This window comes from Azolla caroliniana, unplaced genomic scaffold, assembly GCF_043228905.1.
Source record: "Azolla caroliniana isolate FFs.n. ecotype wild unplaced genomic scaffold, voAzoCaro1.0.p SCAF_1, whole genome shotgun sequence".
In the NCBI taxonomy this organism is placed as follows: Eukaryota; Viridiplantae; Streptophyta; class Polypodiopsida; order Salviniales; family Salviniaceae; genus Azolla; species Azolla caroliniana.
The window spans coordinates 4,943,910-4,971,711 of NW_028230436.1; the positions used below are offsets into that span (position 1 = coordinate 4,943,910).

The window sequence follows — 27,802 nt, forward strand, 5'->3', positions numbered from 1 at the left end:
AAAGACGAAAAATCTTTCCCACCTATGTGGTGTTGGTAAAGATCAACCTATTGTAAATCCGTAAACTTGTAACCTATTGTAAATCACTAAACATGAATATGTTTATTGTACAAAGATGAATTTTCCCGTTAGATATATGTATGGAGTAGATTCCAAACACATCATTTTGATGACCAATCAAGCAAGGCAGAGTGTCAACTAAACAAACACCACAGAATTTATATGATGGTAGTTCGACAAGGGATTTTGGTAATATACAAAATTTAGGATTACAAGATATTACTTTCATTTTTGAAATCCAATGCCTATATGTATTTGAAAATGTTAGTTGCCGATTACTTTACTTGAGTTCAGAATTCGAGTTTTTCACGTTGGCAACATAGAAACATATTGAATTTGTGCAAATATGGGCCAAGTGTTTTAATCGCACCAATTCTAGGCACATGAAACTTAGCTCTAACAATTGAATTAGATGGAAGGGTGCCGATTCTAGTTATTATTTGTGGCAGTAGTAGTGAGCTTAGGCCATCCACATGTGGCGAAAGTGACATGGTCTCTTCTCTTCAACTGTAAATATCGGCAGTAATGCATTGAATTTCATTGTATTGTATGGTCGGTGTATATGTATATGTACATATTGGATCCGATCCCTACTTGCTTTTTTTGTGTGTGTGCATTAATGCAGCAAGTGGAGTGGGGTTGGTTCTAAATTCTAATACTAGGGCATCAGAGAATGAGAAGACAGAGCAATGCCACACGATAGAGACGGGCAAGAGTTTGCGTTGGTGAATTTGCTCAAGGCCTGTGCCAAGACAAAGGACTTGCACCGAGCCACTGCTTTACATGCTCACATCCTCCTCCTCCACCCAAGCCTACTTGAACAGAGTCCTTACATAGCCACCTCCTTGATTCATGCTTATGCCAAATGTGGGGATCTCTCAAAAGCTCAGAAAGTGCTGGAAGAGCTTCCTGTTAGAGGTGTGGTCCCTTGGTCTGCTCTCATTTCAGGGTATACCCAACATGGCCAATTCCACCAAGCACTTGCTTGCTTTGAAAGGATGCAAAAGGAAGGCCTCTGTGGAGATGCTGTCACCTTCACTTCCATTATCAAGGCCTATGGTAGCATCGGTGATATCCAGAACGGGGAAAAGCTTCATGGTGAGATTGCTAGTAGGGGCTTGTTGGAGAAAAACATCGTGCTTGGCAATGCTTTAGTGTATATGTATGCCAAGTGTGGAATGCTTGTGAAAGCAAAGCAAGTGCTCATAGAGCTTCCAGCCCGGAACATAGTCACTTGGTCTTCACTCATTGCTGGATATGCTCAGCAAGGGCAAGGCCATGAAGCACTAGAATGTTTTACAAGGATGCAAAGGGAGGGCATCTCCCCAAATGAGGTCACCTTGGTTTGCATTCTTAAGGCCTGTGGATGCATCAGAGCTTTTGATAAGGGTACACAAATCCATGATGAGATTGCCGCGAGGGGCTTCTTGAAGACAAATGTTGTGCTCGGAAATGCTTTGGTTGATATGTATGCCAAATGTGGGGTTCTTCAAAATGCTCAACAAGTGTTCGATGACCTTAGTATCCGAGATGTTGTCTCTTGGAATGCATTGATTGCCGGGTATGTTGAAGAGGGCCAAGGTCATCAAGCATTAAACTGTTTTGTATGCATGCAAAGGGAGAGCTTTTCCCCCAATGAGGTCACATTGGCCTGCATATTGAAGGCTTGCGGGAGTGTAGGAGCTCTTGGAGCGGGAAAACAAATCCACAATGAGATTGTCAATAATGGCATGATTAACAGAAGTATTGTGCTTGGCAATGCCTTGGTGGATATGTATGCGAAATGTGGTATGGTTGTGCAAGCTCATCGAGTGTTGAGAGAGATTCATGTGCGAGACGTAGTCTCATGGTCGACATTAATCGCAGGGTATGCTGAACAGGGTCAAGGACATGAAGCTCTTGACTGCTTGATGCAAATGCAAAGGGAGGAGGCCTTTAGTCCAAATGAGTCCACCTTCATGAGCGCCTTAAAAGCTTGTGGAAGCATTGGAAATATTGAGAAGGGTAGGCAAATTCATGATGAGATCGTAAATAGGGGCTTATTGGTGGAACATGTCATGCTTGGCAATGCTTTGGTGGATATGTATGCCAAATGCGGTAGGCTTAAGAAAGCTCACCTAGTGTTCGAAGAACTTCACATTCGGGATGTAGTTTCGTGGACTTCACTAATTGCAGGGTATGTCCAACAAGGGCAAGGGTATGAAGCACTGGATTGTTTTGCATTAATGCAAAGAGAGGGAGTCTCTCCAAATGAGATCACCTTCATTTTCATATTGGAGGCATGTGGAAGCATAGGAGCGGTCAGTGAGGGCAAACAAATAAACGACACAATTGTTAGCATGGGACTGCTAGAGAAAAGCAATATGCTTGGCACTGCTTTAGTGGATATGTATGCCAGATGTGGTATGCTTGCTAAAGCAAAGGAAGTCCTTGAAACACTTTCCATTAAAGACATAACTGCGTGGAATGCAATCATTTCAGGGTATGTGCAACTTGAAGAGGGTTACACCGCACTCTTTTGTCTTGAACAGATGAGAAAAGAGGGAATCTCTCCGAATGAGGTCACATTAGTGTACATTTTGAAGGCTTGCAGTAGCATAGGAGCTATTGAAAGAGGCAAAGAAATCCATAATGAGATTTTGAGAAGGAGGCTATTGGAGGAAAACATTGTTCTTGGTACTGCTCTGATTGATATGTATGCAAAATGTGGCATGCTTGCAAAAGCGCTCAAGGTGCTTGAAGAGGTTCATGTTAAAGATACTATTTCTTGGAATGCACTCATTGCAGGTTATGCCCAACATAGGCAAGGCCTTGAAGCACTTGAGTGTTTTGAAAGAATGCAAAGAGAAGGACTATCTCCAGATGAGGTCACCTTTGCTTGCATCTTGAGGGCTTGTGGCAGTATAGGTGCGCTTGACAAGGGCAAACAAATTCATGAGGAGATTGACAATCGGGGTTTTCTGGAGAAAAATGTCATGCTTGGCACTGCATTAGTGGATATGTATGTTAAATGTGGTATGTTTGTGAAAGCGCAACAAGTACTTAAGAACCTTCCTGTTCGAGATGCCATTTCTTGGAATACGATAATCACAGGGTATGCTCAAGTGGGAAATTGCTCTGAAGTATTGGGTTGTTTCGAAGAGATGGAAAAGGAGGGTTTGCTCCCTGATGAAGTAACCTTCTTAGGTGTGCTCAATGCATGTAGTCATTCAGGAAAAATGGATGAGGCTCAATTGTATTATGAGAATATGAGTAAAAAATACGGCATCACACCCAATCTAGAGCACCACGCATGCATGGTGATGGTTTTCGGATGTGGAGGTCACTTTGATAAAGCATTATCGGTGATTGAGATGATGCGATCTTGTGATCATCCTACAGTTTGGCTTGCATTATTAGGTGCTTGCAAAAAATGGGGTAATGTGAAACTAGGAAGATTGGCTTGCCATCAAACTATTCAGTATGATTTCGATCTTTCAGCGTCTTACGTGCTTATGTCTAATATCCATGCAGCTGCTGGCATACCACATGTCACATGATGCAGAAAAGCTGGAAAAGCCACGATGTTGAGGGTAAAAAATATGACCCCAAAAAGCCCAGGTTGAGGATGTTGGATGATGGATGCACATTGTTTTCATCCATATACAAAGAGGAATGCATTTGTTCTGAAAGATGACGGATATTTCGAAGTGTGTTTTGGATGATACTTCACATATTATATGCAGTCTATACTTCTGTCATGGGTGGTTGGGGCTATAACTATGCACTTCTTCCTTGAAAATTATTTGAAGGGCTTGAGCAAGACCAAGATCAAGACTGGGCCATGTCATCTTGATCTAGTACTTGAAAAGTAGCATCAACCAAGGAAGTATAAGATGAGAATTAAATGACTTTAAGAATACAATGCACAAATGTTGGAATTATGTGTACATACATGTAGCCTAATTGTTCTCATCCAAAAAGGCACCAGGAATACTCTGGAATGTAACCTAGAGTAGAGGATTACCAATCACAAACAATAAATTTTTACCATTCTCCATCGACAATCAAAGAGTAAACTGACAATCAAATGGCACATATGTGTTTTGATATGTGCATTGCATTGCTTCTGATGCTGGGCGTTAACTCAAGGAAACTACGAAACTCTAGTATGAACTATTGTCAATCAGAAGTGAGAGAGAAAAAGAAGGGCAAGAGAGAATACACAATAATGACATGCAATGGCAGCACCTTATTAAGTAACAAAGAATATATAGTTGATGGGCTGCCATGGCTCACTTTGAAGCTAGTGTTTTATCTGAACGTTCTCCCATGTAAAGGCCAATCTGCAAAACAGTACGGCAAAAAGGTCAAGAAAAAAGAGCTAAGGTAAAAATGTACGAAATCCTATGTTGGAGTCCACCAAGATATACAAAAATATTATCCTATGCTCATTAAAGGCCTTAGATGTAAACAAATAGCTTATTGCCAATCTTGTATCACCCATATTTTGTGCATATTTTAATGACTCCTACTGCAAATGCAATGTTTGGCTATGTCAACCTTCTCAACGGAGTTGGGATAATCAATCTTGTCTAGTTCAAACTATGGTGGGAATGGACAATGTATTTACCAATATCCCCTCTTAGCATATGGAAATGGTCTAACAACTTTTAATAAACTTACTTTAGATAATCAATAAGAGGCCCTTCCTCCACAAGTAGTCTTCAAGTGAAGAATTTTCTTGGCTTCATGATGGAAGTCTCATAGAGCTTCACCCTCAAAGCATCAATTCAATCCTTGTTTTTGCTAGTGATGAGCATATCATCCATCTATAAAATGAGAATCAACAAGCTGCCATTCTAGTTGTCTAACACTTGCTTATTCTTCTGGATCATGGATTCATCATAGCAAGACAACAATCAACATTAAATTAAAATAGATAGTTCTATCTTGGGGCATACTGCCAAGACACTCTCGCCCATGCGTTATAGAATCCCATGTATCTAAACGTTATTGGCTCTTTTGGAGCTTCACTACGCTTTTAATGCTAAAAATACTTGTATTTTTAAATCATTTAAGACACGAGACTAGTTTATGACCAAGGGAAAAAATTATATTTATAAAAGGAGAATTGCCCTTAACAAGCAATTATTTTTCTTCTCAAGCATATTTGGAGGTAAAGTTGAGATTCAATATGAGTGTTCCTGTCCATCAAGCGTCGGAGCAACTCGAATTGAGTGGTCAAGATTTGCTGACGACCCATTCCAATTTCCCATATTCTCAACCTTATAGAGCGCCCTATATAGAACAAAAGTAAAGAAAAAGCTCGTGATGCCCCCCAAGTTTCTCACAATGCCATCAGGGAACATCCAAACTTCAAAGTATTTCTTTCGAGAGACATCGCATACCGTGCTTTTTTCTTGTACACAGAAGCATAAAATTGCAAAGGCTTTAAACCGGGAGTGACTGCTTATGGTTGTACAGACCCAATTCAGCCTCGGCCTCTTCTTTACAGAGAGATGGGCTCCCCATGGCTAAACTCAAGAATGAGAAAGAGATCATCGGCACTCAGGATGCTAAGAGAGATTCTGCATTTGTTGTGGAGTTGCTCAAGGCTTGTGCAAAGAAGAAGGATGTCTCCAGAGGCATCCAATTACATGCTGATGCTCTGAGAAGAGGCTTATTTCAAAAAAACTCCTATGTATCCAGTGTTGTAATAAGCATGTATGTTAAATGTGGCGAGCTTGCAAAAGCTCAGAAAGTTCTTGAAGACCTTCCTGTTAGAGATGTGGTCTCTTGGAATGCTCTAATTTCAGGGTATGCCCAACAAGGACAAGGTAATCAAGCATTAGATTGCTTTGAAAAGATGCGAAGTGATGGTTTCTCGCCTAATGATATCACTTTCACTTGCGTATTGAAGGCATGTGGCATCACAAATGGTATTAACCAAGGTATACAAATCCATGATGAGATTTCTAATAGAGGATTGCTGGAGAAAAACATTATTCTTGGTAATGCATTGGTGGATATGTATGCCAAATGTGGTGTGCTTGCAAAAGCGCGCCAGGTGCTTGAAGAGCTTCCGGTTCGAGATATAATTTCTTGGTCCTCACTAATTTCAGGATATGCCCAAGATGGGCAAAGCCATGAAGCAATCCATTGTTTTATGGAGATGCAAAGGGAGGGTTTCTGTGCAGATGAGGTTGCTTTCACTTCAATTCTTAAGGCATGTGGACGTTCAGGAGCCATTGACAAAGGAAAACAAATTCATAATGAGATTATGAATAGGGGCTTGCTCAAGAAAAACATTGTTCTCGGAAATGCATTAGTGTACATGTATGCCAAATGTGGAATGCTTGCAAAAGCTCGGCAAGTGCTTGAGGAGCTTCCTATCCGAAATATAATCTCGTGGTCGTCACTCATTGCTGGGTATGTCCAACATGGATACGGACATCAAGCTTTGAATTGCTATGAAAGAATGCAAAAAGAGGGCGTTTCTCCAACTGAGATCACGTTCATTTGTATTTTGAAGGCCTGTAGTAGCATAGGAGATTTTGGAAAGGGTAAACAAATTCATGATGAAATTACTGCAAGGGGCTTGTTGAAACAAAATATTGTGCTTGGCAATGCTTTGATCGACATGTACGCGAAATTTGGCATGCTTGCAATGGCACACCAAGTACACAAAGAGCTCCCTATTCGAGATGTAGTTTCATGGAATATATTAATTGCAGGGTATGCCCAATATGGTCAAGGCCATAGGGCGCTTGATTGTCTTGAACGAATGCAAAGAGAAGATATCTCCCCCGATGAGTTCACCTTCACTTGTATCCTTAAGGCCTGTGGAAGCATAGGGGCTCTAGAGGAAGGCCAAAAAATTCACGGTATGATTATGGATAGAGTCTTGGTAATTAAAAACCATATGGTAGGGAATGCACTAGTAGATATGTATGCGAAATGCGGTGCATTTGAAAAGGCAGGACATGTGCTTGAAGATCTTCATGTGCAAACTGTAGTCGCTTGGAATGCATTGATTGCAGGATATATCCAAGCAGGGAAAGGTCATGAAGCACTGAATTGTTTCGCAAGGATGCAAAGGGAGGGTCTCTCTCCTGATGATGTCACTTTCACTTGCATCCTTACAGCTTGTGGTAGCATTGGAGCAATCAATGAGGGTGAAGAAAGTGAGAATAAGATTGTCAACATGGGTTTGCTGGGGAAGAATATTTGTCTTGGCAATGCTTTAATCAATATGTATTCTAAGTGTGGTGTGCTTGCTAAAGCACATCAAGTGCTTGAAGGCCTTCCGGTTCGAAATGTTGTCTCATGGAATACACTAATTGAAGGATATGCCGAACATGAGCAAGGGCATGATGCCTTAAATTGCTATGTTCAGATGCAAAGAGAGGGCGTCTCTCCAAATGAGGTCACCTTCCTTTTTATCCTGAAGGCATGTGGTAGCTTAGGAGCCATAGACAATGGGAAAAAAATCCATAATGAAATTGTCAGTGGCTGCTGGCTAGAAAAAAGTGTTGTTCTTGGCACAGCTTTAGTGGACATGTATATTAAATGTGGTGTGCTTCCAAAAGCACGAGAAATACTTAAAGAGCTTCCCGTGCGAGATGCCATCTTGTGGTCAACATTGATTGCAGGATATGCTCAAGAGGGGCAAGGCTATGAAGCACTTAACTGTTTCATGGAAATGCAAAGGGAGGGTTTCTCTCCAGATGAGGTATCTTTTGTATGTCTGTTAACTGCATGTGCTCATTCAGGGATATTGGATGAGGCCCAAAGGTACTTTGAGAGTATGAACAGAAGATATGGAATCATACCAAGATTAGAACATCATACTTGCATGGTGGTGGTTTTTGGTTATTCTGGGCAATTCGAGAAAGCAATGTCTGTGATTAAGACGATGCCATCTTCCAACGATCCATCAGCTTGGCTTGCACTGCTGGTTGCTTGTAGAAAATGGGGTAATGTCAAGCTGGGAAGGTTGGCATTTGATCAAGCAATACAATTGGAAGGGAATCTTTCATCTGCTTTTGCCATTATGACAAATATTTATGCAGCCGCAGGTATGCAAGAGGATGCAGAGAAGATTGAATCCATTAGAGCTAATAATGCTGTATGGAAAAGCCAGGATGATGCAGATTAACTGATGCCTTTGAGGTTCCTGGATGGATTTGTATGAAGGTTCTCTTGTTTCCTAGGACATATTTTTGCTATGAAGTAAAATTGTCCATATCCCATTCTTCTGATTTGCAAACTGTCGTGTTTTGCAAAGTGCTTGAATAGCTTTATGTAGGCTGTTATACCACTGGTAAAAGGATATACAATAACTGCAAGGAGACTCAAATGTACGACATGGTAATGAACAAGGAAATTGTGTGGTGATTGTATCTGTAATGCATAAAAGTTTGGTGAAACAATTTCTGTGATGGAAGATTGATGATACAAAGTTAATGCACATGGAAAGACATACAACTGAACGTTTTAGATGGGATTAATATATAACAAGAAGCTTCCTATGCAATGAATCAATATATTTCATGATTTGCTACAAAACCAAAAATTAATTCCTTATTTTTTGAAAGAAATGAAAACACAACTGAAGATAACAGTGAGAAATGGAAAGAGACCAACAAGACTCAAGATCTGTCACTGATCTTGCCAAGAGATATGAGAAACAATAGATTGCTTCGCCCATTTACTGTTCTCTTATTGAGCTTTCGATGGTGATCTGGATGAGAAATGCAAGACTGTCACCTGTAATGATGATTCAAGGAGTGGTGATGCTTGGTTTATATATGTGGCAACCCTATCACCCGTGGCCTGGTGTGAATTTCCCATTTCAGGTATGATAAGAGGGTACTAATCAGTCAATATCACCTTATAACCATCATGGACTATAAACAACTAGACCTCTTCAAGTGCCACAGACCCTGGCAGGCCCATAAATTGCACGTAGCCTGAGTGTGATATGACGTCAGGATACATCATTGTCAAAACCGGGTATCCTGTAACCAAGCAATGTTGATAATGGCTCCCCTAATAATTGTTTCATACAAAATTTGAGTTGCCAAGAGTGGGCATTTGAGATAGCTCTAACACCTTGATCTCCCCAGTGTGATATGTATTTTTCATCATTGTTTATGGCTGTTATCTTAATTGTTTTGTTCTGTCCTCTTGTTCTTTGTTTTCCTTAATTCATCTTTCTTGTGCAGTCTGACATGATTTATAAAAGTACACTGGTTGCTCATTGATTCTACATTGTTTAATATAGGTTCTTCTCTGTGTCCTGCTTTTTAATGAATGTGGTTTAGCTCCGTAACTAGAACCTTCTGCTTCTTTGACCTTTATAAAAATCGAAGTTGCACAGTATGACGGTTACTATACAGCGGAATGCTTCTCAAAATATGTAATGTTTCCTCTCATGTTTTGATCTCTTCAAAGGTTGATTTCTTAGAGAAAAAGTCTCCTGGTTCGACAACTCACATGCTCATTTTGTACAAACTATTACAGAATCATTCGATCCCATAGAGTCATGAACATAGACATTTGGAATGTCATTATCAAGTTGTAATGCATGATGAAGAGCCAACCTCCCCATCCCCATATTACCCCATTTTCTACAAGCGCTTAACAGTGCAAGCCAAACTGAAGGATGATCACAAGATAGCATTGTCTTAATCACTGACATTGCTTTCTCGAAGAGACCCCCACATCCAAAAACCATGATCATGCATGTATGGTGCTCTAGATTGGGTGTGATACCATACTTTTCACTCATATTCTCATAGAAAGTTTGGGCCTCATCCAATTTCCCTGAGTGGCTACATGCATTGAGCACAGATAAGAAGGTTAGTTCATTCGGAGAGAGGCCTTCCCTTTCCATCTCTTCAAAACAGCTCAATACTTCATGGCAATGGCCTTCTTGAGCATAACCTGCAATTATGGTATTCCAGGAAACTACATCTCGCACGAGAAGGTTCTTAAGCACTTGTTGTGCCTTAACAAGCATACCACATTTGGCATACATATCCACTAATGCAGTGCCAAGCATGATATTTTTCTTCAAAAATCCCTGATTGTCAATCTCCTCATGAATTCGTTTGCCCGTATCAAGAGCACCTATGCTGCCACAAGCCTTCAAGGTGCAAGCAAAGGTGACCTCATCTGGAGAGAAGCCTTCCTTTTGCATGAGTGTAAAGCATTGGAGAGCTTCATGGCCTTGTTCATGTTGAGCATACCCTGCAATTAGTGCCGACCAAGAGACTGTGTTTCGAACAGGCAACTCATGAAGCACGTGTTTGGCTTTGTCAAGCAAACCACATCTTGCATACATATCCACTAACGCAGTGCCGAGAATGACATTTTTAGTCAGCAAACCGCTACTGATAATGTCGTCATGAATTTGTTTGCCTCTTTCAACAGCTCCTATGCTGCCACAAGCTGTCAATATGGATGTGAAGGTGACCTCATTAGGAGAGAGACCCTCTCTCTGCATCTTTTCAAAAGAATCTAGAGCTTCAAGGCCTTGGCCCTGTTGGGTGTACCCAACAACAAGGGCATTCCAGGAGACTACATTCCGGGCTGAAAGGCCATCAAGGGTTTCTTGTGCTTTTTTAAGCATACCACACTTGGCATACATATCAACCAAAGCATTTCCGAGTGATATACTCTTCTTTAGCAAACCCCTATCAGCAATTTCATTATGAATTTCCTCCCCTTTGGCAATCACTCCCATGCTTCCGCATGCTTTTAATACGCAAATGAAGGTCACCTCATTGGGAGAGAGACCTTCCTTTTGCATTCTTGAAAAACAACAGAGTGCTTCATGGCCTCGCCCTTCCTGTTTTGCATATCCTGCGATGAGTGTGGACCAAGAGATTACATCTCGAATTGGAAGCCCTTCGAGTACATCCTGAGCTTCCAGAAGCATACCACATTTGACATACATATCAATCAAAGCATTTCCAAGTGCAACACTTTGATTCAAAAGGCCTCTATCAACAATTTCCTCATGAAAGTGTTTGCCCTTGTCACCAGCTCCAATGCTACCACATGCCTTCAAGATGCAAATGAATGTGACCTCATTAGGAGGAGAGCTGCTTTCTCTTTGCATCTTTTCGAAACATTCTAGCGCTTTGTGACCTTGACCTTGTTGGGCGTATCCGGCAATGAGGGAGGACCATGAGACCACATCTCTAACATGAAGCTCTTCGAGCACTTTCTCAGCCTCTGTAAGCATGCCGCATTTGGCATACATGCTGATCAAAGTGCTGCCTACATAGGGGTTTTTTTCAAGAAAGCCTCTCTTGAGAAGATTTGCATGCAACCTTCTTCCTTCACAGAGATCCTTCCTCTTGCCACACAACTTCAGCAGCTCCACAAACATTTCTTGAATTGAAATTGTTTAACATAGTCAATCCTTTTTATTCCGTGGCCAGCAACATAAATTCCAATAATGCCAAGACCAAACAAGAAATATGGGAGAGGGAATTATGTAATGTTGTCATTCACCCTTATGTAATGTTATTAAACTCTTGATGTAATCTAGGTGAATCTCGATAGAGATGGCAAGCTTTTGCACGAGCCATGAAAACATGGGTGTAACGTAAACAGAACATTCAACTCACTTTTAACTTATGTGTGGGGCAATTGATGGAGTTCATGTGATAATGGGTGTTAAAAACTGTGTTTTGAAGATACGTTCTATGGTTACCTATTTATGAGTGATCATCCTTGGATTAGTTCAACATTTGGTGCTCTACTTGGGAACATGTGAGAATTTCTATGCTACATCTAATGTGCCCATTCACATCAATTCTTGATTTACTTGGTGAATATTAAACTTAGGAATTATATTGAATATTAGTAAAATACCTTAACAAACTAGACTATCTACCACTTTTGTAGTTATAAAAATAGTTTGGATTTTTTTATTATCATTCTTGATTCATTTTTGGCACTATTGATGCATGACACTACAATATGACGATGAAGGCAAATGTTTTATCATAGTTAATTATTGTACGGTTACATGGACGACAATGTTCCTCAAAGAGAAGGGCGAGGCTCCCGAAAACTTTAAAGCATGCCATCATATGGTGGAGGAGGAAACAATCCTAGAGGTGAAATGTTTTAGACTTATTGTGAATGCTAGTTTAAGTTTATTATCATCAACAAGAAGTATGAGGTAGGACAACGTAGGTGATAGTTTATTATGAAACAACTTCTTGTAAAAAATGACCATAAGATCCTTCTTTTATACATATTTTAATTTGTTCCCTTTGAAGTTTCACATAAAACTCCACTAACATTCATTACATACATATACACACATGTGTAGATATTAACAATGAATATTTATCATATTTATTAATAATTATATTATTACTTCACTAAACCCCAATTACCTCTTCTGTTGTTGTCATGTTGCCAATGCCACGATGTGGAATCACCTCCAAAATGAGAAACTATTCCTTGTTAAATAAGCATGATGTATAACTTTTAAGTTTCAAACCTGATACCTTTCCTATATGAAGGAATATAAAAACCACTAAACTAACCATTATGTATTACATAAAAATGTTATTATAGACGTAGACAATTTAATCATTGTTTGTAAGTTAAAACATGATCACTCAATGGCAACATGGGAATCTCATCTAGGGCGTGGGCACGAAAGGAAGAAAAAACAATTATCTTAAGTGTGGGAGTCGGAGAATACAAGAAGAATGTGATTCCCAAATTCTCAAGAAGAGGGAAGATATCCCTTAGGTGTAAGTCAATACTTCAATAAATATAACCACATTGGTTTCATTGATGTAAGTCTTGTGTGGTGGATAATCTAATCTAGCCTAAAGGTTATGAGTTATTATTTTAATAAGTACAAATAAACATGTTGGGTTCAAACTTCAACCATGTGTTGTGATCTAGTGGTGAAGTATATATATATAACCTATTGTGAAGTTTGTGGGTTCCAGATCTAACTCCAATAAACATCTTTACAAATCATCTTTTCATTCCTTGATTGCCACTAGTGGATAGAGGGGCCAATGCTTGTCCACACATGTACAACATGCACTTCACGACAATGTATTCAACTTCATGGAGGCAAATGCAACTATAGCTTAGTTTTTGGATCACATATACTCTCGTTGATTGGTGGCATGAAGGCACATCCCCTCATTGATTGGTGTCATAAAGACATATCCTCTTGATGACCTTCTATCGTAGGCCAACATCACTCTAATTTCAATTGGACCCCAAGTATGTGCGAGGTGGGATTCATACATCCTTTGACGTGGAAAACCCCACCTGTTAAGAGTCTATTACTAATCAATAGACCAAATCAAGTAAAAAGGAAGAAAATAGATTGGATAGAAGAACCCGTTCCACCCGACCACCCCCGAGCTATGATCTAGACATAGCCAACCTACCACCGACGTCCCATACCGCCGGATATTAGGATGACTAATACCTTGGAAGAGATAAACACGATCGTCGAGACGAAAGCCTAGCCCGCACCACCAGTGTCTACGACAGCAGCCTTCCGACGTGATGGTCTCTATGAGGGTAGCTAAGCCTCATATTTATACCTTTTCCTAGGCCCCTTGAATAGATGTGCCTTTCTAAAAGGCTCTCTATTCATTGGTTGTCTAAATCATGATGGTGCATGCACATATCATTCATTCTATCCAATCATTAGTCCCCTTTTTAATAATAGTGAACATACCCTTCACTAATGTAAATATTAGTGACCTACCCTCACCAACGTTATGTGTACATAACATACTCCCCTACTTCAAAAGATTGCACTCTTGCAATATAAAGTGAGGAAATTGTGCCTTAAGCGAATGCTCGCGTTCCCATGTGGCATCATCAATAGGTTTATCCATCCATTTGATCTTGAATAGCCGAATCTCTTTAGAACGTAAACGTTTAGTACGAGAATCAAGAATTCGTTCAGGAACATGAGGTTTGTAAGAAAAATCCTCTAATGTTACAAGATCTTGGATTGTGATGGTGTTATCACCAGAGCCTAAAAATGGTTTTAGACGACTGACGTGAAAAACAGGATGAATACCAACGTTACGAGGTAAGGTAAGGTGATAAGCAGATGACCCAACTCGCTTAAGGATTTCAAATGGGCCACAATATCGTGGGGCTAACTTAGCGCACTTGCCCGTAGATAATGACGTAGAATCAGTCGGGACACGCAAAAAAACTTTTTGACCAATAGTAAATGCACGAGGACGTCTATCCTGATCAGCATAAAATCGAGCACGATCTTGAGCTGTCTTGACATTTTCTTTGGCAATATGCAACATTTGGTTCATGTCTTGCAAAAAATTGCGTGTACTGTCTAATGTATCACGATGAATCGTGACATCAACTGGGGCACGCGGCTGAAAACCATACATCAACATAAAAGGACTATATCCAGTGGATGTATGTTTAGAGCTATTATAGGCAAATTCTAAGATAGGAAGGTATTGCTCCCACTTAGAAGGGGTTTTTGCTACATAAGCTCGAAGCATGTCCTCAATAATTTGATTAACTCGTTCAGTTTGTCCATCAGACTGAGGATGATCTGCGGAACTCATGCTCAACGTAGTTTCTAGTTTCTTAAAGACCTGAGTCCAAAAGTCACTAGTAAACTTGGAATCTCGATCACTAACAATATCCATCGGTAATCCATAAAAACGAAATAACTCATCAACAAATTGATAAGCCAACTGTTGAGTGGTTACCGTGGTTTTTGTAGGAATAAATCTAGCTAATTTTGTTAGCCTGTCAACGACAACCCATATGGCATCATGACCCCTTTGTGTACGAGGTAAACTAACAATAAAATCCATCGAGATGCTTTCCCATTTATTGTTGGGAATATCTAAGGGATGTAAAAGACCAGCAGCTTTAAGTCGTTCCGACTTATTAATCTGACATTGTAAGCATTGAGTTACGTATTTATGCACGTCAGAGCGCATCTTAGGCCAGAAAAAAGTACACGAGATGAGAACGAGTGTGCGTTGTATTCCAGGATGACCAGCAGATGGTGCATCATGACATTCATGAAAAATTTTCTGTTTAACATTTGGTAAATCTGGAACACAGACCTTTCCACTACGGTAGAGCAAACCGTTTGTAATGTGAAAGGTCGCCTTCGAGGGTAGGGTGCTAGTATCGGCATCTAAACCAGATTCGGCTTTCGTCCAGTATTTTGAGAAATAACTGTCATCAAGGTATTTCCCTCGAAGGTGATCTAAAAGATCAGATTTTATTTCCGTGAAGCTAAGCATGTTAACTTCTTTAATGCGACTAAGAGCATCAGCAACGGTGTTCATAGAACCCTTGCGATATCGTATGGAAAAATCAAAATCTTGCATAAGGTCAGCCCAACGGCCTTTACGACCAACAAGATCGGGCTGGTCACAAAAATACTTTAATGATTGATGGTCTGTTGTAACCACAAATTTATTTCCATAGAGATAGTGCCTCCATGTTTTAAGTGCGTGTATCACCGCAAACAACTCTTTCTCTTGAACCGAATACCGAGATTGAGGAGCATCAAGCTTCTTACTTTCAAAAGCGATAGGGTGACCACCTTGATAAAGAACGGCACCAATAGCATAATCACTAGCATCGGTTTCAATTGAGAAAGGCTTAGAAGGGTCTGGTAATAGAAGAGTGGGAGCCTGACACACATGCTCCTTGAGTGTCTCAAATGATTTGTCAAGTTGTTCATTCCATGAAATTGGTTTGACAGACTTACGTGGATGACCTTTTAAAAGGTCAGTTAATGGCGTAGTCAATTTGGAATAGTTACGAATTGATTTTCGTAAAAATCCAACAAACCCTAAGAATGATCTAAGTTCACGAATATTACGAGGAATGGGCCAAAGTTTAACCTTTTCAATACGAGAAGGTTCAATTTCAACGCCATTTTCTGTAATTAAATGACCTAGGTACACAATAGATTTTTGGAAGAAGTCACATTTTGAATGTTTTGCATAGAAAGAGTTGTCACGCAACTTTCGCAAAACAAATCGAACATGTTGAACATGATCTTGCAAGGTACGGCTATATATCAAAATATCATCCAAGAAGACGACAACAAAATCACCGAGTTGATCTCGGAAAACATCATTCATCGCTTGTTGGAATGTGGCTGGAGCATTAGTCAACCCAAACGGCATGACTAAAAACTCATAATGGCCATAGCGCGTACGAAAAGCGGTTTTAGGAATATCATCCTCGGCGATGCGAATATGATGATAACCAGTTCGTAAGTCAATTTTCGTAAAATATCGAGCCCCGTGCAAACGATCAATCAAATCATCGGCACGAGGTAATGGATATGCATTCTTAATTGTCATTTTATTCAAACGGCGATAATTGATACACATTCGCCACGAACCTTCCTTCTTCTTGACTAATAGAACTGGCGCACCCCAAGGTGATTTACTATACCACTGTTAAGAGTCTATTACTAATCAATAGACCAAATCAAGTAAAAAGGAAGAAAATAGATTGGATAGAAGAACCCGTTCCACCCGACCACCCCCGAGCTATGATCTAGACATAGCCAACCTACCACCGACGTCCCATACCGCCGGATATTAGGATGACTAATACCTTGGAAGAGATAAACACGATCGTCGAGACGAAAGCCTAGCCCGCACCACCGGTGTCTACGACAGCAGCCTTCCGACGTGATGGTCTCTATGAGGGTAGCTAAGCCTCATATTTATACCTTTTCCTAGGCCCCTTGAATAGATGTGCCTTTCTAAAAGGCTCTCTATTCATTGGTTGTCTAAATCATGATAGTGCATGCACATATCATTCATTCTATCCAATCATTAGTCCCCTTTTTAATAATAGTGAACATACCCTTCACTAATGTAAATATTAGTGACCTACCCTCACCAACGTTATGTGTACATAACACCACCTCTCTAACCATGTGCACATCTTGTTAGATATAATCAATGATCAGCCCCAAGTTGTAAATCTATCCCCATATGTGCTCTTAGAGTGCACATTTTGTGATAGCGCCCCAAATGAGGAGCGGCTAGTGTGCAACTCGACCATATGGGTCGATAAGGTGTTAATCTAGGAAACCGTAGATGCGTAGGACACAATATATTTAGGAAAGAGAGAAATAGATAAAAGGATTGGCTAATCAAGTCAGCTAGAATATTTTGTGGGCAAGTTACGATGTACTTAGTCTTGAAGTATGCGTCATTGACTTCAAGATAAGTATTATCTAGCACTAGCTTGTACCTAGGGAGTTGGGTCATATTAAATGACAAGTCAGTTGACAGAAAAGGAATATCTCCACTACTATCAACTGACTTGCACATTTATACTAAGACCAAACATAGATTATAAGTCACTTTTCTCACACAGTGGAGAGATTGATCACCAGTCCCCACTAATTTTGTAGTGAGCCGGTCCATATCCTATCTAAGCTCTAAGGTGTGAGCGCATGGGAAAACTACCATTTTGAACTACTCTCATATGTAATAGAAATTCTGTTTTCATATATCCATCTCTGCAGTTGTAACTCTATATACCTATCTACTCGATTCTCAATATTTCTAATATGGTATCAGAGCGAAGAGGTTGATCTAGATTAGGTATATACGGGTAGTTGCTGTCTAGCAACAAAGAGAAATAGAGAGAGAGAGAGAGAGACAGAGTATCAATGGCCTTGTCCACGAATGTTGCAGCTGCTCCATTGCGCATTCGCCCACCTCCATTGTCTGATGGAAAGCTAGATGGAACCAACTACACTCTATGGAAGTTCAAAATGTCTGCCATTTTGGATTCCTACGAGTTGTTGGAAACAATCATGGGACCCACAGGGGGAGACCCTGAGCCCATGGCAACCTTTGACCCTGCACACCCTACCACATCAATTCCTCCAAATGCTGATCTACTTCGAGCCTGGAAGAGAAGGAATGCTGATGCGCTATGTACCATAGTCACTGGTGTATGTGACTCTGTACTAACACTAGTGCAACATACAACTAGGGCACATGAAGCTTGGAGCATATTGGCCAGCCAGTATGAGACCAGAAACTATACAAGGATACAAAACCTCGAAAATCAGCTTGCTGCAGAGAAGCTCGCTGATGGAGAGAAAGTAGAATCCTTTGTAAAAAGGATTAAGGATCTTCAAGATCAGCTGGCGGCTGTTGGAGTAGTCGTCTCTCAAGAGGATATGGCTCGTCGGTGCATTCGAGTACTTCCTTTCAAGTATGATGGCATTGTGACAGCATTGAACACTCAGGTTCGATCCACTCCTTTAAAATTTGATGAACTAAGTGCAATGCTGCTTGAAGAGGAGCTTCGGCTGAAGACAAGAGAAGAAAGGGAAGATTCAGCATTTGTCTTTAGGACTAAGGGTGAAGGGGCATCCAATTCAAACAATGCGAATAGGATACCGAAGAAGAAGAAGTTCAATGGATCGTGTTTCTACTGTGACAAGAAGGGTCACACAATCAAGGATTGTCGAAAGAAGATGGCGGATGAGAAGAATGGTTCTAATAAGACTTCTTGGAGAGAGCCCGAGTCCGCTAACAATGTCGTAGATGAACTAGAGTTATGGGTCGCAACTGAAGAAGTGTGTTCTTCAGTTGACACTCAAGTTGTTGATGAGTCTTGGATTCTCGATAGTGGAGCATCCCGACATATGACCAGTAATCGTGACTGGTACAGTTCTTGGACACCTCTACAAGAGCCCATCAATGTTGTGGTCGGAAACAATGCTCGATGTCCGGCCAAAGGAACCGGAACCGTCTCCCTCAAAGCAACGACCGGTGGGACAAAGCATCTCTCTCAAGTGTTGTACGTGCCAGATCTGAAGAAGAATCTACTGTCCATTTCTGCACTGACTGACAAGGGTCTTGATGTTCGATTCAAGAAGTCGGGTGCAGAAATAACAGATTCTGCTGGCAAGGTTGTAGGAATAGGGGTGAGGCGCAACAATCTCTATGAGCTGAGCGCGTTTACCATTTCTACTGACCACAGCACAAGTACCAACACAAAGCAATGGCATGAGAGATTTGGGCATCTCAACGTTGCTGTGTTGAAGGAGATGAAGAAGTCGAATATGGTAGTTGGGTTGCCAACCCTATCTGACTTAAGTCATGTTTGTGATGCTTGTATGATGGGCAAGCATCAAAGATCAGCCATTCCAAAAGAGAGTCAAAATCGGGCAAAGACTCCTCTACAACTAATACACATTGACCTCTCTGGAAAAATGGTGACTCCTGCAATGGGTGGATCTCTCTACTATATGCTAATAGTCGACGACTTCAGCAGAAAGATGTGGGTTTACTTCCTTCGGGAGAAGGCTGAAGCTTTTAAAATCTTCAAAAGATGGCATAAGTTTGTCGAGCGAGAGTCTGGAAAGTTAGTGAAGGAGCTACGCTCTGATCGAGGTGGAGAATTCTTATCAATAGAATTCTGTGAGTATTGCAAAGAGCATGGAATTAAGCGCCAACTTACAACTGCCTACACCCCACAACAAAATGGCGTTGTCGAACGTCGAAATCGAACAGTTGTCGAGATGGCTAGGTGTATGTTGAAGGCACAAGCGCTGCCCGACCCATTCTGGGCTGAAGCAGTGAACACAACAGTTTACATCCTCAATCGGAGCTACACGAAGGCACTTCAAGGGAAAACACCCCAAGAAGCTTATTCAGGCAAGAAACCTTCAGTGCTGCACTTCAGAACCTTTGGGTGTATGTGCTACGCACATATTCCAGATGTGAGCAGAAAGAAGTTGGATGCTAAAAGCAAAAAGTGTATCTTTCTCGGATATAGTGAAGAGTCAAAGGCCTATCGACTCTACGATCCAGAGGCAAGAAAGATATTGACAAGCCGCGATGTGGTGTTCGATGAGGAACAACCACAACTAGCTGAGAACAACGATTCTCAAGTTATCTCATCAACTGAAGAAGTATTTTACCCAATCCCGACCCATTATCCAAAAAAGGAAGCTGAACCATCTGATGGTAATGGTTCACTAGTTCAGCCTATGCCAGTCCCACATGTAAAGAAAATACCTAAGTGGGCTCAACAACTCTTCAATGATCATACTCCTAAAGTTGAGTTTCCTGAAACTTCAACTGATGGATTACGAAGATCAAGAAGAATACAGGAGCAAGGAAGAACCTCTGACCACATTGTCAACATGGCTCTGATGGTGGACATCATAGGCTCAGTGAGTGAGCCGACCTCGGTGGAGGAAGCTATGGCCGACCCGAAGTGGAAAGAGGCGATGATATCAGAATATGATAGCATCATGAAAAATGACACATGGGAGTTGGTAGAGAGGCCAACAAAGAAGAAGGTGATAGGCACGAAGTGGGTATGGAAAGTAAAGTATAAAGCTGATGGCTCTTTGGAGAAATTCAAGGCCAGGCTAGTAGCGCAAGGATACTCCCAAATTGAAGGGTTCGATGTACAAGAAACATTTGCCCCGACAGCTCGCATGACAACAATTCGAATGGTCATAGCGTTGGCTGCTTCAAGAGGATGGCCGATTTATCAAATGGATGTCAAATCAACATTTCTGAATGGGCATCTCAAGGAGGAGGTATATGTGACACAACCACCGGGGTTTGAGATACCGAATTCAGAAAACAAAGTTTGCAAGCTGAAGAAGGCACTATATGGTCTAAAGCAAGCACCAAGAGCTTGGAACAAGAGGATAGACAGCTTCTTACGATCAATCGACTTTAAGCAATGTGCTTCGGATGCAAGTATGTATGTCAAAATGAAGGACGGGAAACAAGTCATCATTATCATTTACGTGGATGATCTAGTACTTACTGGTGACCATGAAGAGTGCATTGGCCAAACACAAGACTGTTTGAAAACTGAGTTTGAAATGACAGACTTGGGGATTCTACACTACTTCCTTGGAATTGAGGTTTGGCAAACCTCGGTCGGCATCTTCATGTCACAAAGAAAGTATGCAACAGAGATCTTGAAGACCTTCGGGATGATGGACAGCAAGTCGAAGTCGACTCCAATGGAGTCAAACTGCAAGCTATCCCAAGAAGACTCATCACCAATGGTTGACATAAGGAAGTATAGACAACTAGTAGGAAGTCTAATTTTCCTATGCAACACTAGGCCGGATATTTGTTTTGCAGTCAATGTGGTGAGTCGATTCAGCAACAAGCCGAAGGAGACTCATTGGAAAGCTGCTCTACGTGTATTAAAGTACATTGTGGGTACTTTAAATTATGGAATCTTCTACAAGCCAACAATTGACCAACTTAGTGGATATTGCGACTCCGATTGGGCTGGAGATAGTGATTCCAGAAAATCAGTTTCTGGATATTGTTTTTCAATAGGATCTGGAGCTGTTTCATGGAGTAGTAAAAAACAACCAACAGTGGCACTATCTTCAACGGAGGCAGAATACAAAGCAGCATGCATAGCTGCATGCGAGGTAGTTTGGCTAAGAAGAATCCTTATGGATGTGGCAGTCCCAATAAGGACGGCAACGGTATTGAGGTGTGACAATCAGAGTTGCATGGCCATTGCCAAGAACCCCGTATTTCATGCACGTACTAAACACATAGAGATTCAGTATCACTATGTGCGGGAGCTAATAAATGATGAGATTGTGGAGCTTGAGTACTGTCCAACATCAGAAAATGCTGCAGATATCTTCACAAAGGCGCTTGGAGCAGAACAGTTGCAACAACACCTTCGACGACTAGGTGTTGGCCCAATTCCAAGTGAACTCAATGGGTTGATCATTGAGGGGGCGTGTTAGATATAATCAATGATCAGCCCCAAGTTGTAAATCTATCCCCATATGTGCTCTTAGAGTGCACATTTTGTGATAGCGCCCCAAATGAGGAGCGGCTAGTGTGCAACTCGACCATATGGGTCGATAAGGTGTTAATCTAGGAAACCGTAGATGCGTAGGACACAATATATTTAGGAAAGAGAGAAATAGATAAAAGGATTGGCTAATCAAGTCAGCTAGAATATTTTGTGGGCAAGTTACGATGTACTTAGTCTTGAAGTATGCGTCATTGACTTCAAGATAAGTATTATCTAGCACTAGCCTGTACCTAGGGAGTTGGGTCATATTAAATGACAAGTCAGTTGACAGAAAAGGAATATCTCCACTACTGTCAACTGACTTGCACATTTATACTAAGACCAAACATAGATTATAAGTCACTTTTCTCACACAGTGGAGAGATTGATCACCAGTCCCCACTAATTTTGTAGTGAGCCGGTCCATATCCTATCTAAGCTCTAAGGTGTGAGCGCATGGGAAAACTACCATTTTGAACTACTCTCATATGTAATAGAAATTCTGTTTTCATATATCCATCTCTGCAGTTGTAACTCTATATACCTATCTACTCGATTCTCAATATTTCTAATACATCTAACATTATACATATACAACCTACTATTCCTTCTCTATCATGAATTTATCAACGTGTTCTTTGTCACCCACCTCATCTCTCTCCCTCACCCACCTTTTTTCTCTCTACCTTTCTCTTCCTCCATCTTTTCTCATTGTTTTGTGTTCCTTGCTAGTAAACATACAAAAGTCAATGTATATGTCCTCGAGGTCCACTACGGCACTTTTGTGGCTGTAGAATGTGTGGTGAACTCATCGAACCATGGATAATCCTTGTTGAACCAGCAATTGTCAATTAAGGCCTCTATAACAATGGCTTGAGGAAGATTGTTGTAATTTGCGCATTCCACATAAGCCAATCATGCTATAATCGCGAATACCTTAGATATTAAAAGGTTAGCTCAAAAGGTGGAGACAACATACTTGATTGCACATTACCAAACACCCATTGAAGCGGGGATTCGGGCATGCCACTAATAGAATAGAACCCTACACTTGTAGATATAAACTTCTGGGTATCCCTCACCACCGGACAACTGATAAATCCATGTTAACTATGCTAGTATGAATCTGTGTAAAACAAAACAAATACATACACATTCCAGGAGCCATACTTTGTTTGTCTTTGATGATACGGTACATATACACCACCAAGCCAACAGCCTTGGTGTTCCTGTCCTTCTTCTTGTTAGAATGTTGCTGCTCTTAGAATGTGCTCCCCTATTCTTTCCTGGAATAGCAGCACAAATAGAGATGTGTATGAGCAGCAGAAGAAGAAAGGCTTGCCATACGTTGAGCTGCTCAAAGCTTGTGCAAAGAAGAAAGATGTGTACAAAGGCATTCAGCTACATGCTGGCATTCTGAGAAGAGGATTGCTTCAAAATAACCCCTATGTAGCCAGTGCTTTAATCAATATGTATGCCAAATGCGGTGAACTTGGACAAGCCCAGAAAGTGCTTGACGAGCTTCATGTTAGAGAAGTGGTCGCATGGACCTCACTCATTGAAGGGTATGCCCAACATCGGCAGGGCCATGAAGCTCTAGAATGTTTTGAAAAGATGCGGAGAGAAGGTCTCTCTCCTAATGAGGTCACCTTCATTTGCATCTTGAAGGCATGTGCTACCCTCAGAGCTATTGACAAGGGCAAACAAATTCATGAGGAGATTGCTCATAGAGGTTTTTTAAAGGGAAATGTTGTGCTCGGTACTGCTTTGGTGGATATGTATGTCAAATGTGGTATGCTTGCAGAAGCACAGCAAGTACTTGAAGAGCTTCTTGTCCGAGATGTAGTCTCATGGTCTTCACTCATTGCAGGGTATGTCCAACAAGGTCAAGGTTTTAAAGCGTTGGACTGCTATGAAAGGATGGAAAAGGAGGGTGTTTCTCCAAATGAAATCACCTTCACATGTGTGCTGAAAGCATGTGGCATCACAAGAGATATAGACAAAGGAAAACAAATTCACTGTGAAATTGTCAATAGGAAGTTATTAGAGAAAAATATTGTGCTCGGAAATGCACTGGTAGATATGTACGCAAAATGCGGTGCTCTTTTGGAAGCACAAAAAGTGCTCAAAGAGCTTCCCATTAGAAACAGAGTCTCATGGTGTGCACTAATATCTGGGTTTGTACAAGAGGGCCAAGGCCATGAGGCTCTCATTTGTTATGAAAAGATGCAAGAAGAGGGCATCAATCCAGATGTAGTTAACGTCTCTTGCGTTTTGAAGGCTTGTGGCCACATAGGAGCTATAGACAAGGGCAAGCAAATTCATGAGGAGATTGTGAACAGGGGCATGTTGAAAGAAAATGTTGTAATTGGAAATGCTTTGGTTGATATGTATGCCAAATGTGGTATGTTTGAACAAGCACTACGAGTGCTTGATGAGCTTCCGGTTCGAAATGTGGTGGCTTGGACTGCTCTAATTGCTGGATATGCTCAACATGAAAAAGGTTGTGAGGCTTTAGATTGTTTTGCACTGATGCGAAGAGAGGGATTGTCTCCGAATGAAATCACATTGTCCTGCATCTTGAAGGCCTGTGGGCATACAGGAACGTTCAATAAGGGAGAGCAAATCCTTCATGAAGATATAACCAATGGATACTTAATGAACAAAAATATTATTCTTGGCACTGCATTGGTAGGTATGTATATCAAATGTGGTAGGCTTGCTGAAGCAGAGGAAATACATAAAGAGCTTCATTTTCGAGACCCAATCTCTTGGTCTACTCTAATTTCTGGGTGTGCCCAACAAGGACAAGGTTATAAAGCGTTGGAGTGTTTTGAAAGGATGAAAAAGGAGGGCTTTTATCCGGATGTGGTCACTTTCACTTGCATTTTGAAGGCCTGTACCAGTGTCGGGGCTATAGATAATGGAAAAAAAATTCATGAGGATATACTTAGTGGGGGTTTTCTGGATAAGAGCATCATGCTTGGCAATGCTCTGGTGGATATGTATGCCAAGTGTGGTTTGATCACAAAAGCAGCACAAGTGCTTGAAAATCTTCCGTTTCGAAATGTGGTCTCTTGGAATGCATTTATTGGAGGTTATGTACAAGAGGGACATAAAACCTTGAATTGTTTTACTCGGATGCAAATGGAGGGTGTTTTGCCAGACGAGATAACATTCTTGTGCATGCTGAATGCATGTAGGCACTCACACAAATTAGATGAGGCCCAAAAGCATTATGAGGATATGAGGAGAATAACGAGGATGAAACCCATGCTTGAGCACCATACATGCATGGTGGGGGTTTTGGGATGCTCTGATGAGGCAATGGCGATGATCAAATCAATGCCAGTGTCTTTCAATGAATATCCTTCATGTTGGCTCACGTTTTTGAGTGCTTGCAAAAGATGGGGTAATTTGAGGCTTGCCTTATTGGCTTTTGATGAAATGATGCATAGGGATTGAGAAAACCGAACATTGATCCGTTTTTAGTTTGGGATGCACAAATGAATAACACTGTCAAAAAGAAAATCTCAAGCATAGAACACAACATATATGTAAATAAATGTATATAAATGTATATAAATGACCCACAACCAACCAAACATGAGTATTTTTTTACAATGGCATGATGGTGAACTACTTCACATTTGTTGATCTGGAGCATTGCTTTATATGGCTCAGAAAGTCTACGGTACATAGTGTAGTGCCAACACCAAGTCTTTTAACGGGAGCTTGGTAAGATAAAAGGCTTTTGAATGATTAACATTCAAGACATTAGATCTTACTAAGCATAAGCAAATCCAAATTCATGTCAAACATCAACTTCATTAGAAATTTTGTAGCTCCTATTTTCCTCTAATTTGTGCTGACATTTTGGCTCGATGCATCAAATAGGAAATGAGAGAGTTATGATAGAAATATCAATGGGGGTTTGTCGTGTGATGATTACAATCCACTTGTGTTGAATCTCTCCTTGATTTCTCCATTAAGTTGTAGCCTATTGAATCCACTTCACATACTGGGGAATTTGGTGGAGTTGATTTGGCTTCAAATGCACTGCAAATCCAAGCATACTGTGGGATGTGGTGGAGACCAAATGCAATGATGATGATGGGGAGGAAGGGATATTTTTTGGATAATGTATTTCATGTGACCAAACCATATCTGCACCTATTATTTGAGTATGGTATAGTCACTCTTTTCTTGTAAGACAGGAGTGAGTGATCAGATGGTGGAGGTGGTTTATTGTCAATGTCATTTCTTGTATTCTTGTTATTACTTTTATTGTCTCCATTGGAAGTCTCGACCTGGGTCATTGACTAGCCACGCAAAATGGTTTGATGTTGTAGTGCTAGATTTGTTTTGTCATGCTGCTTTCGATATGGGGCCGATAATCATCACTCAAAGCATTTGGATGGAGTCATTGGCCCTCCTAGTTTTATGTTTGTGGCCACCATTTTAGGGCTCCCCTGAAATTTCTAACAATCATAAGTTATTACATAATCTCCCATTCCCCTATCCGATATCGTTGGGACTGTCACTTGGTTCACTGTTACGATGAGATTGAAAATAGCAACAGCCAACATGTAGTTTGCTTCGAACTCTCCTGATCACATCATGCCAAGGTTCGGAGTTTAACCTCAAAACCTCTTCAACTGTAAGATTGATGTGGTTGGCTTAATTATGATTGAGAAATTGTTTTCATGATCTGAGAGTTTGACTATCCTATATACTTCCCTAACAATAACTGTACCTTTTCAGATTTGCTACCGGCCATATGATGCTTAGAAGGAATGGCAGCAACCTCATTAACATTATCCTTGTGCTTCAATCACCTCCTCACCCACATCACACATTATATCAACAATTGCCATTGCCAACCCTTCACGATGACACCTTCGTACCTTCTATTCAAATTCAAAAGAGATTCCATGCTACCCAATTCTACAAAGACCTCAGTGGTCTATTTTCAACTCATTCAGGTATCACCCAATGTCCTTAATTCAATGGTGTGAGGCGCATGGCTCGCCGATTGACAAACCCTAAACCTCGATCCCTTAGCAATTTGATTTGATATACCTCACCTCCTCACTTCCAAGGGGAAAAACCTATATTTTTGTCTTTTGAACTTCAAGAAAGTCATGCACCATAATAAGGAATGAGATTTGGAAAAGAATGATAGAGATCGAAATGTCATTAGAGTATATCCTCATATCCTATCCTCTCATGCTAATGAAATAGGTGCTCGATCCATAGAGGTACTAGCGTAGCAAATGGTGTGCAACCATATCACAGAAGTCAAGAATATGCCTAATTATACATTACCCAAACAATCTTTGAACATAGGATGCAAGGTATGAAAAGCTAATAAGAGGTGAATCCTCTCATCTAACTAGGTGCTTGACATTATGAAATGGTTTAAGAGATGAGGAATAAAAAGATCTAATGTAGCTCTCATGTGATGCTATGATATGATCATTCAAGATATATCAGTCAAGGTACTAAGGATGAAGTGGCAAGATGCTAAAATGCTAGAGTTGGATTATTACATTGCCAATGTCACTATTTCCCCAATACAAGGAAAAAATGTGAATATTGGAATATTTTTCCAATACAAAGAAAAAATGCCAAAACTTATCCAATCATATTGACTACCAAATATGGCATGCTTGCAAGATAGCACAAGAAGCGCTTCAAGAGCTTCTAATTGTTGGGTATATACAACAGACCAAAGGCCATGATGCTCTTAATTGCTTCTCACAGATGTAAAGGGAGGGTCTCTTACCTAATGAAGTCACATTCACTTGCATCCTCAAGGCATGTAGAAGTGTTGGAGATATCGAGAAAGCAAAAGAATTCCATGATGAGATAGTGAACAAGGGCCTTTTGG

The 27,802-nt window shown here is 40.7% G+C and overlaps 4 protein-coding genes across 4 annotated transcripts; 3 read left to right on the forward strand and 1 right to left on the reverse strand.

Annotated features, from left to right (window-relative positions):
• Positions 1 to 704: 704 nt before the first annotated feature.
• On the forward strand, positions 705 to 4,495 carry LOC147868533 (pentatricopeptide repeat-containing protein At2g39620-like). The gene has a single exon (XM_087320439.1). The coding sequence runs from the start codon at positions 750 to 752 to the stop codon at positions 3,597 to 3,599; it is 2,850 nt and encodes a 949-aa protein (XP_087176565.1). The 5' UTR covers positions 705 to 749; the 3' UTR covers positions 3,600 to 4,495.
• A 948-nt stretch (positions 4,496 to 5,443) lies between these two features.
• LOC147868534 (pentatricopeptide repeat-containing protein At5g39350-like) lies at positions 5,444 to 9,229 on the forward strand. Its single transcript, XM_087320463.1, has one exon. It carries the CDS (start codon positions 5,573 to 5,575, stop codon positions 8,198 to 8,200), a length of 2,628 nt encoding a protein of 875 aa, XP_087176589.1. The 5' UTR covers positions 5,444 to 5,572; the 3' UTR covers positions 8,201 to 9,229.
• A 59-nt stretch (positions 9,230 to 9,288) lies between these two features.
• Positions 9,289 to 11,682, reverse strand: LOC147868535 (pentatricopeptide repeat-containing protein At5g16860-like). The gene has a single exon (XM_087320484.1). It carries the CDS (start codon positions 11,441 to 11,443, stop codon positions 9,545 to 9,547), a length of 1,899 nt encoding a protein of 632 aa, XP_087176610.1. The 5' UTR covers positions 11,444 to 11,682; the 3' UTR covers positions 9,289 to 9,544.
• Positions 11,683 to 23,023: 11,341 nt separating this feature from the next.
• Positions 23,024 to 25,771, forward strand: LOC147868536 (pentatricopeptide repeat-containing protein At4g18520, chloroplastic-like). The gene has a single exon (XM_087320473.1). It carries the CDS (start codon positions 23,176 to 23,178, stop codon positions 25,372 to 25,374), a length of 2,199 nt encoding a protein of 732 aa, XP_087176599.1. The 5' UTR covers positions 23,024 to 23,175; the 3' UTR covers positions 25,375 to 25,771.
• Positions 25,772 to 27,802: the final 2,031 nt, after the last annotated feature.

Excerpts from the sequence above, each read along its gene's own strand:
- LOC147868536 (XM_087320473.1), top strand. The coding sequence starts at position 23,176 with ATGTGCTCCCCTATTCTTTCCTGGAATAGCAGCACAAATAGAGATGTG.
- LOC147868534 (XM_087320463.1), top strand. The coding sequence starts at position 5,573 with ATGGCTAAACTCAAGAATGAGAAAGAGATCATCGGCACTCAGGATGCT.
- LOC147868535 (XM_087320484.1), bottom strand. The coding sequence starts at position 11,443 with ATGTTTGTGGAGCTGCTGAAGTTGTGTGGCAAGAGGAAGGATCTCTGT.
- LOC147868533 (XM_087320439.1), top strand. The coding sequence starts at position 750 with ATGCCACACGATAGAGACGGGCAAGAGTTTGCGTTGGTGAATTTGCTC.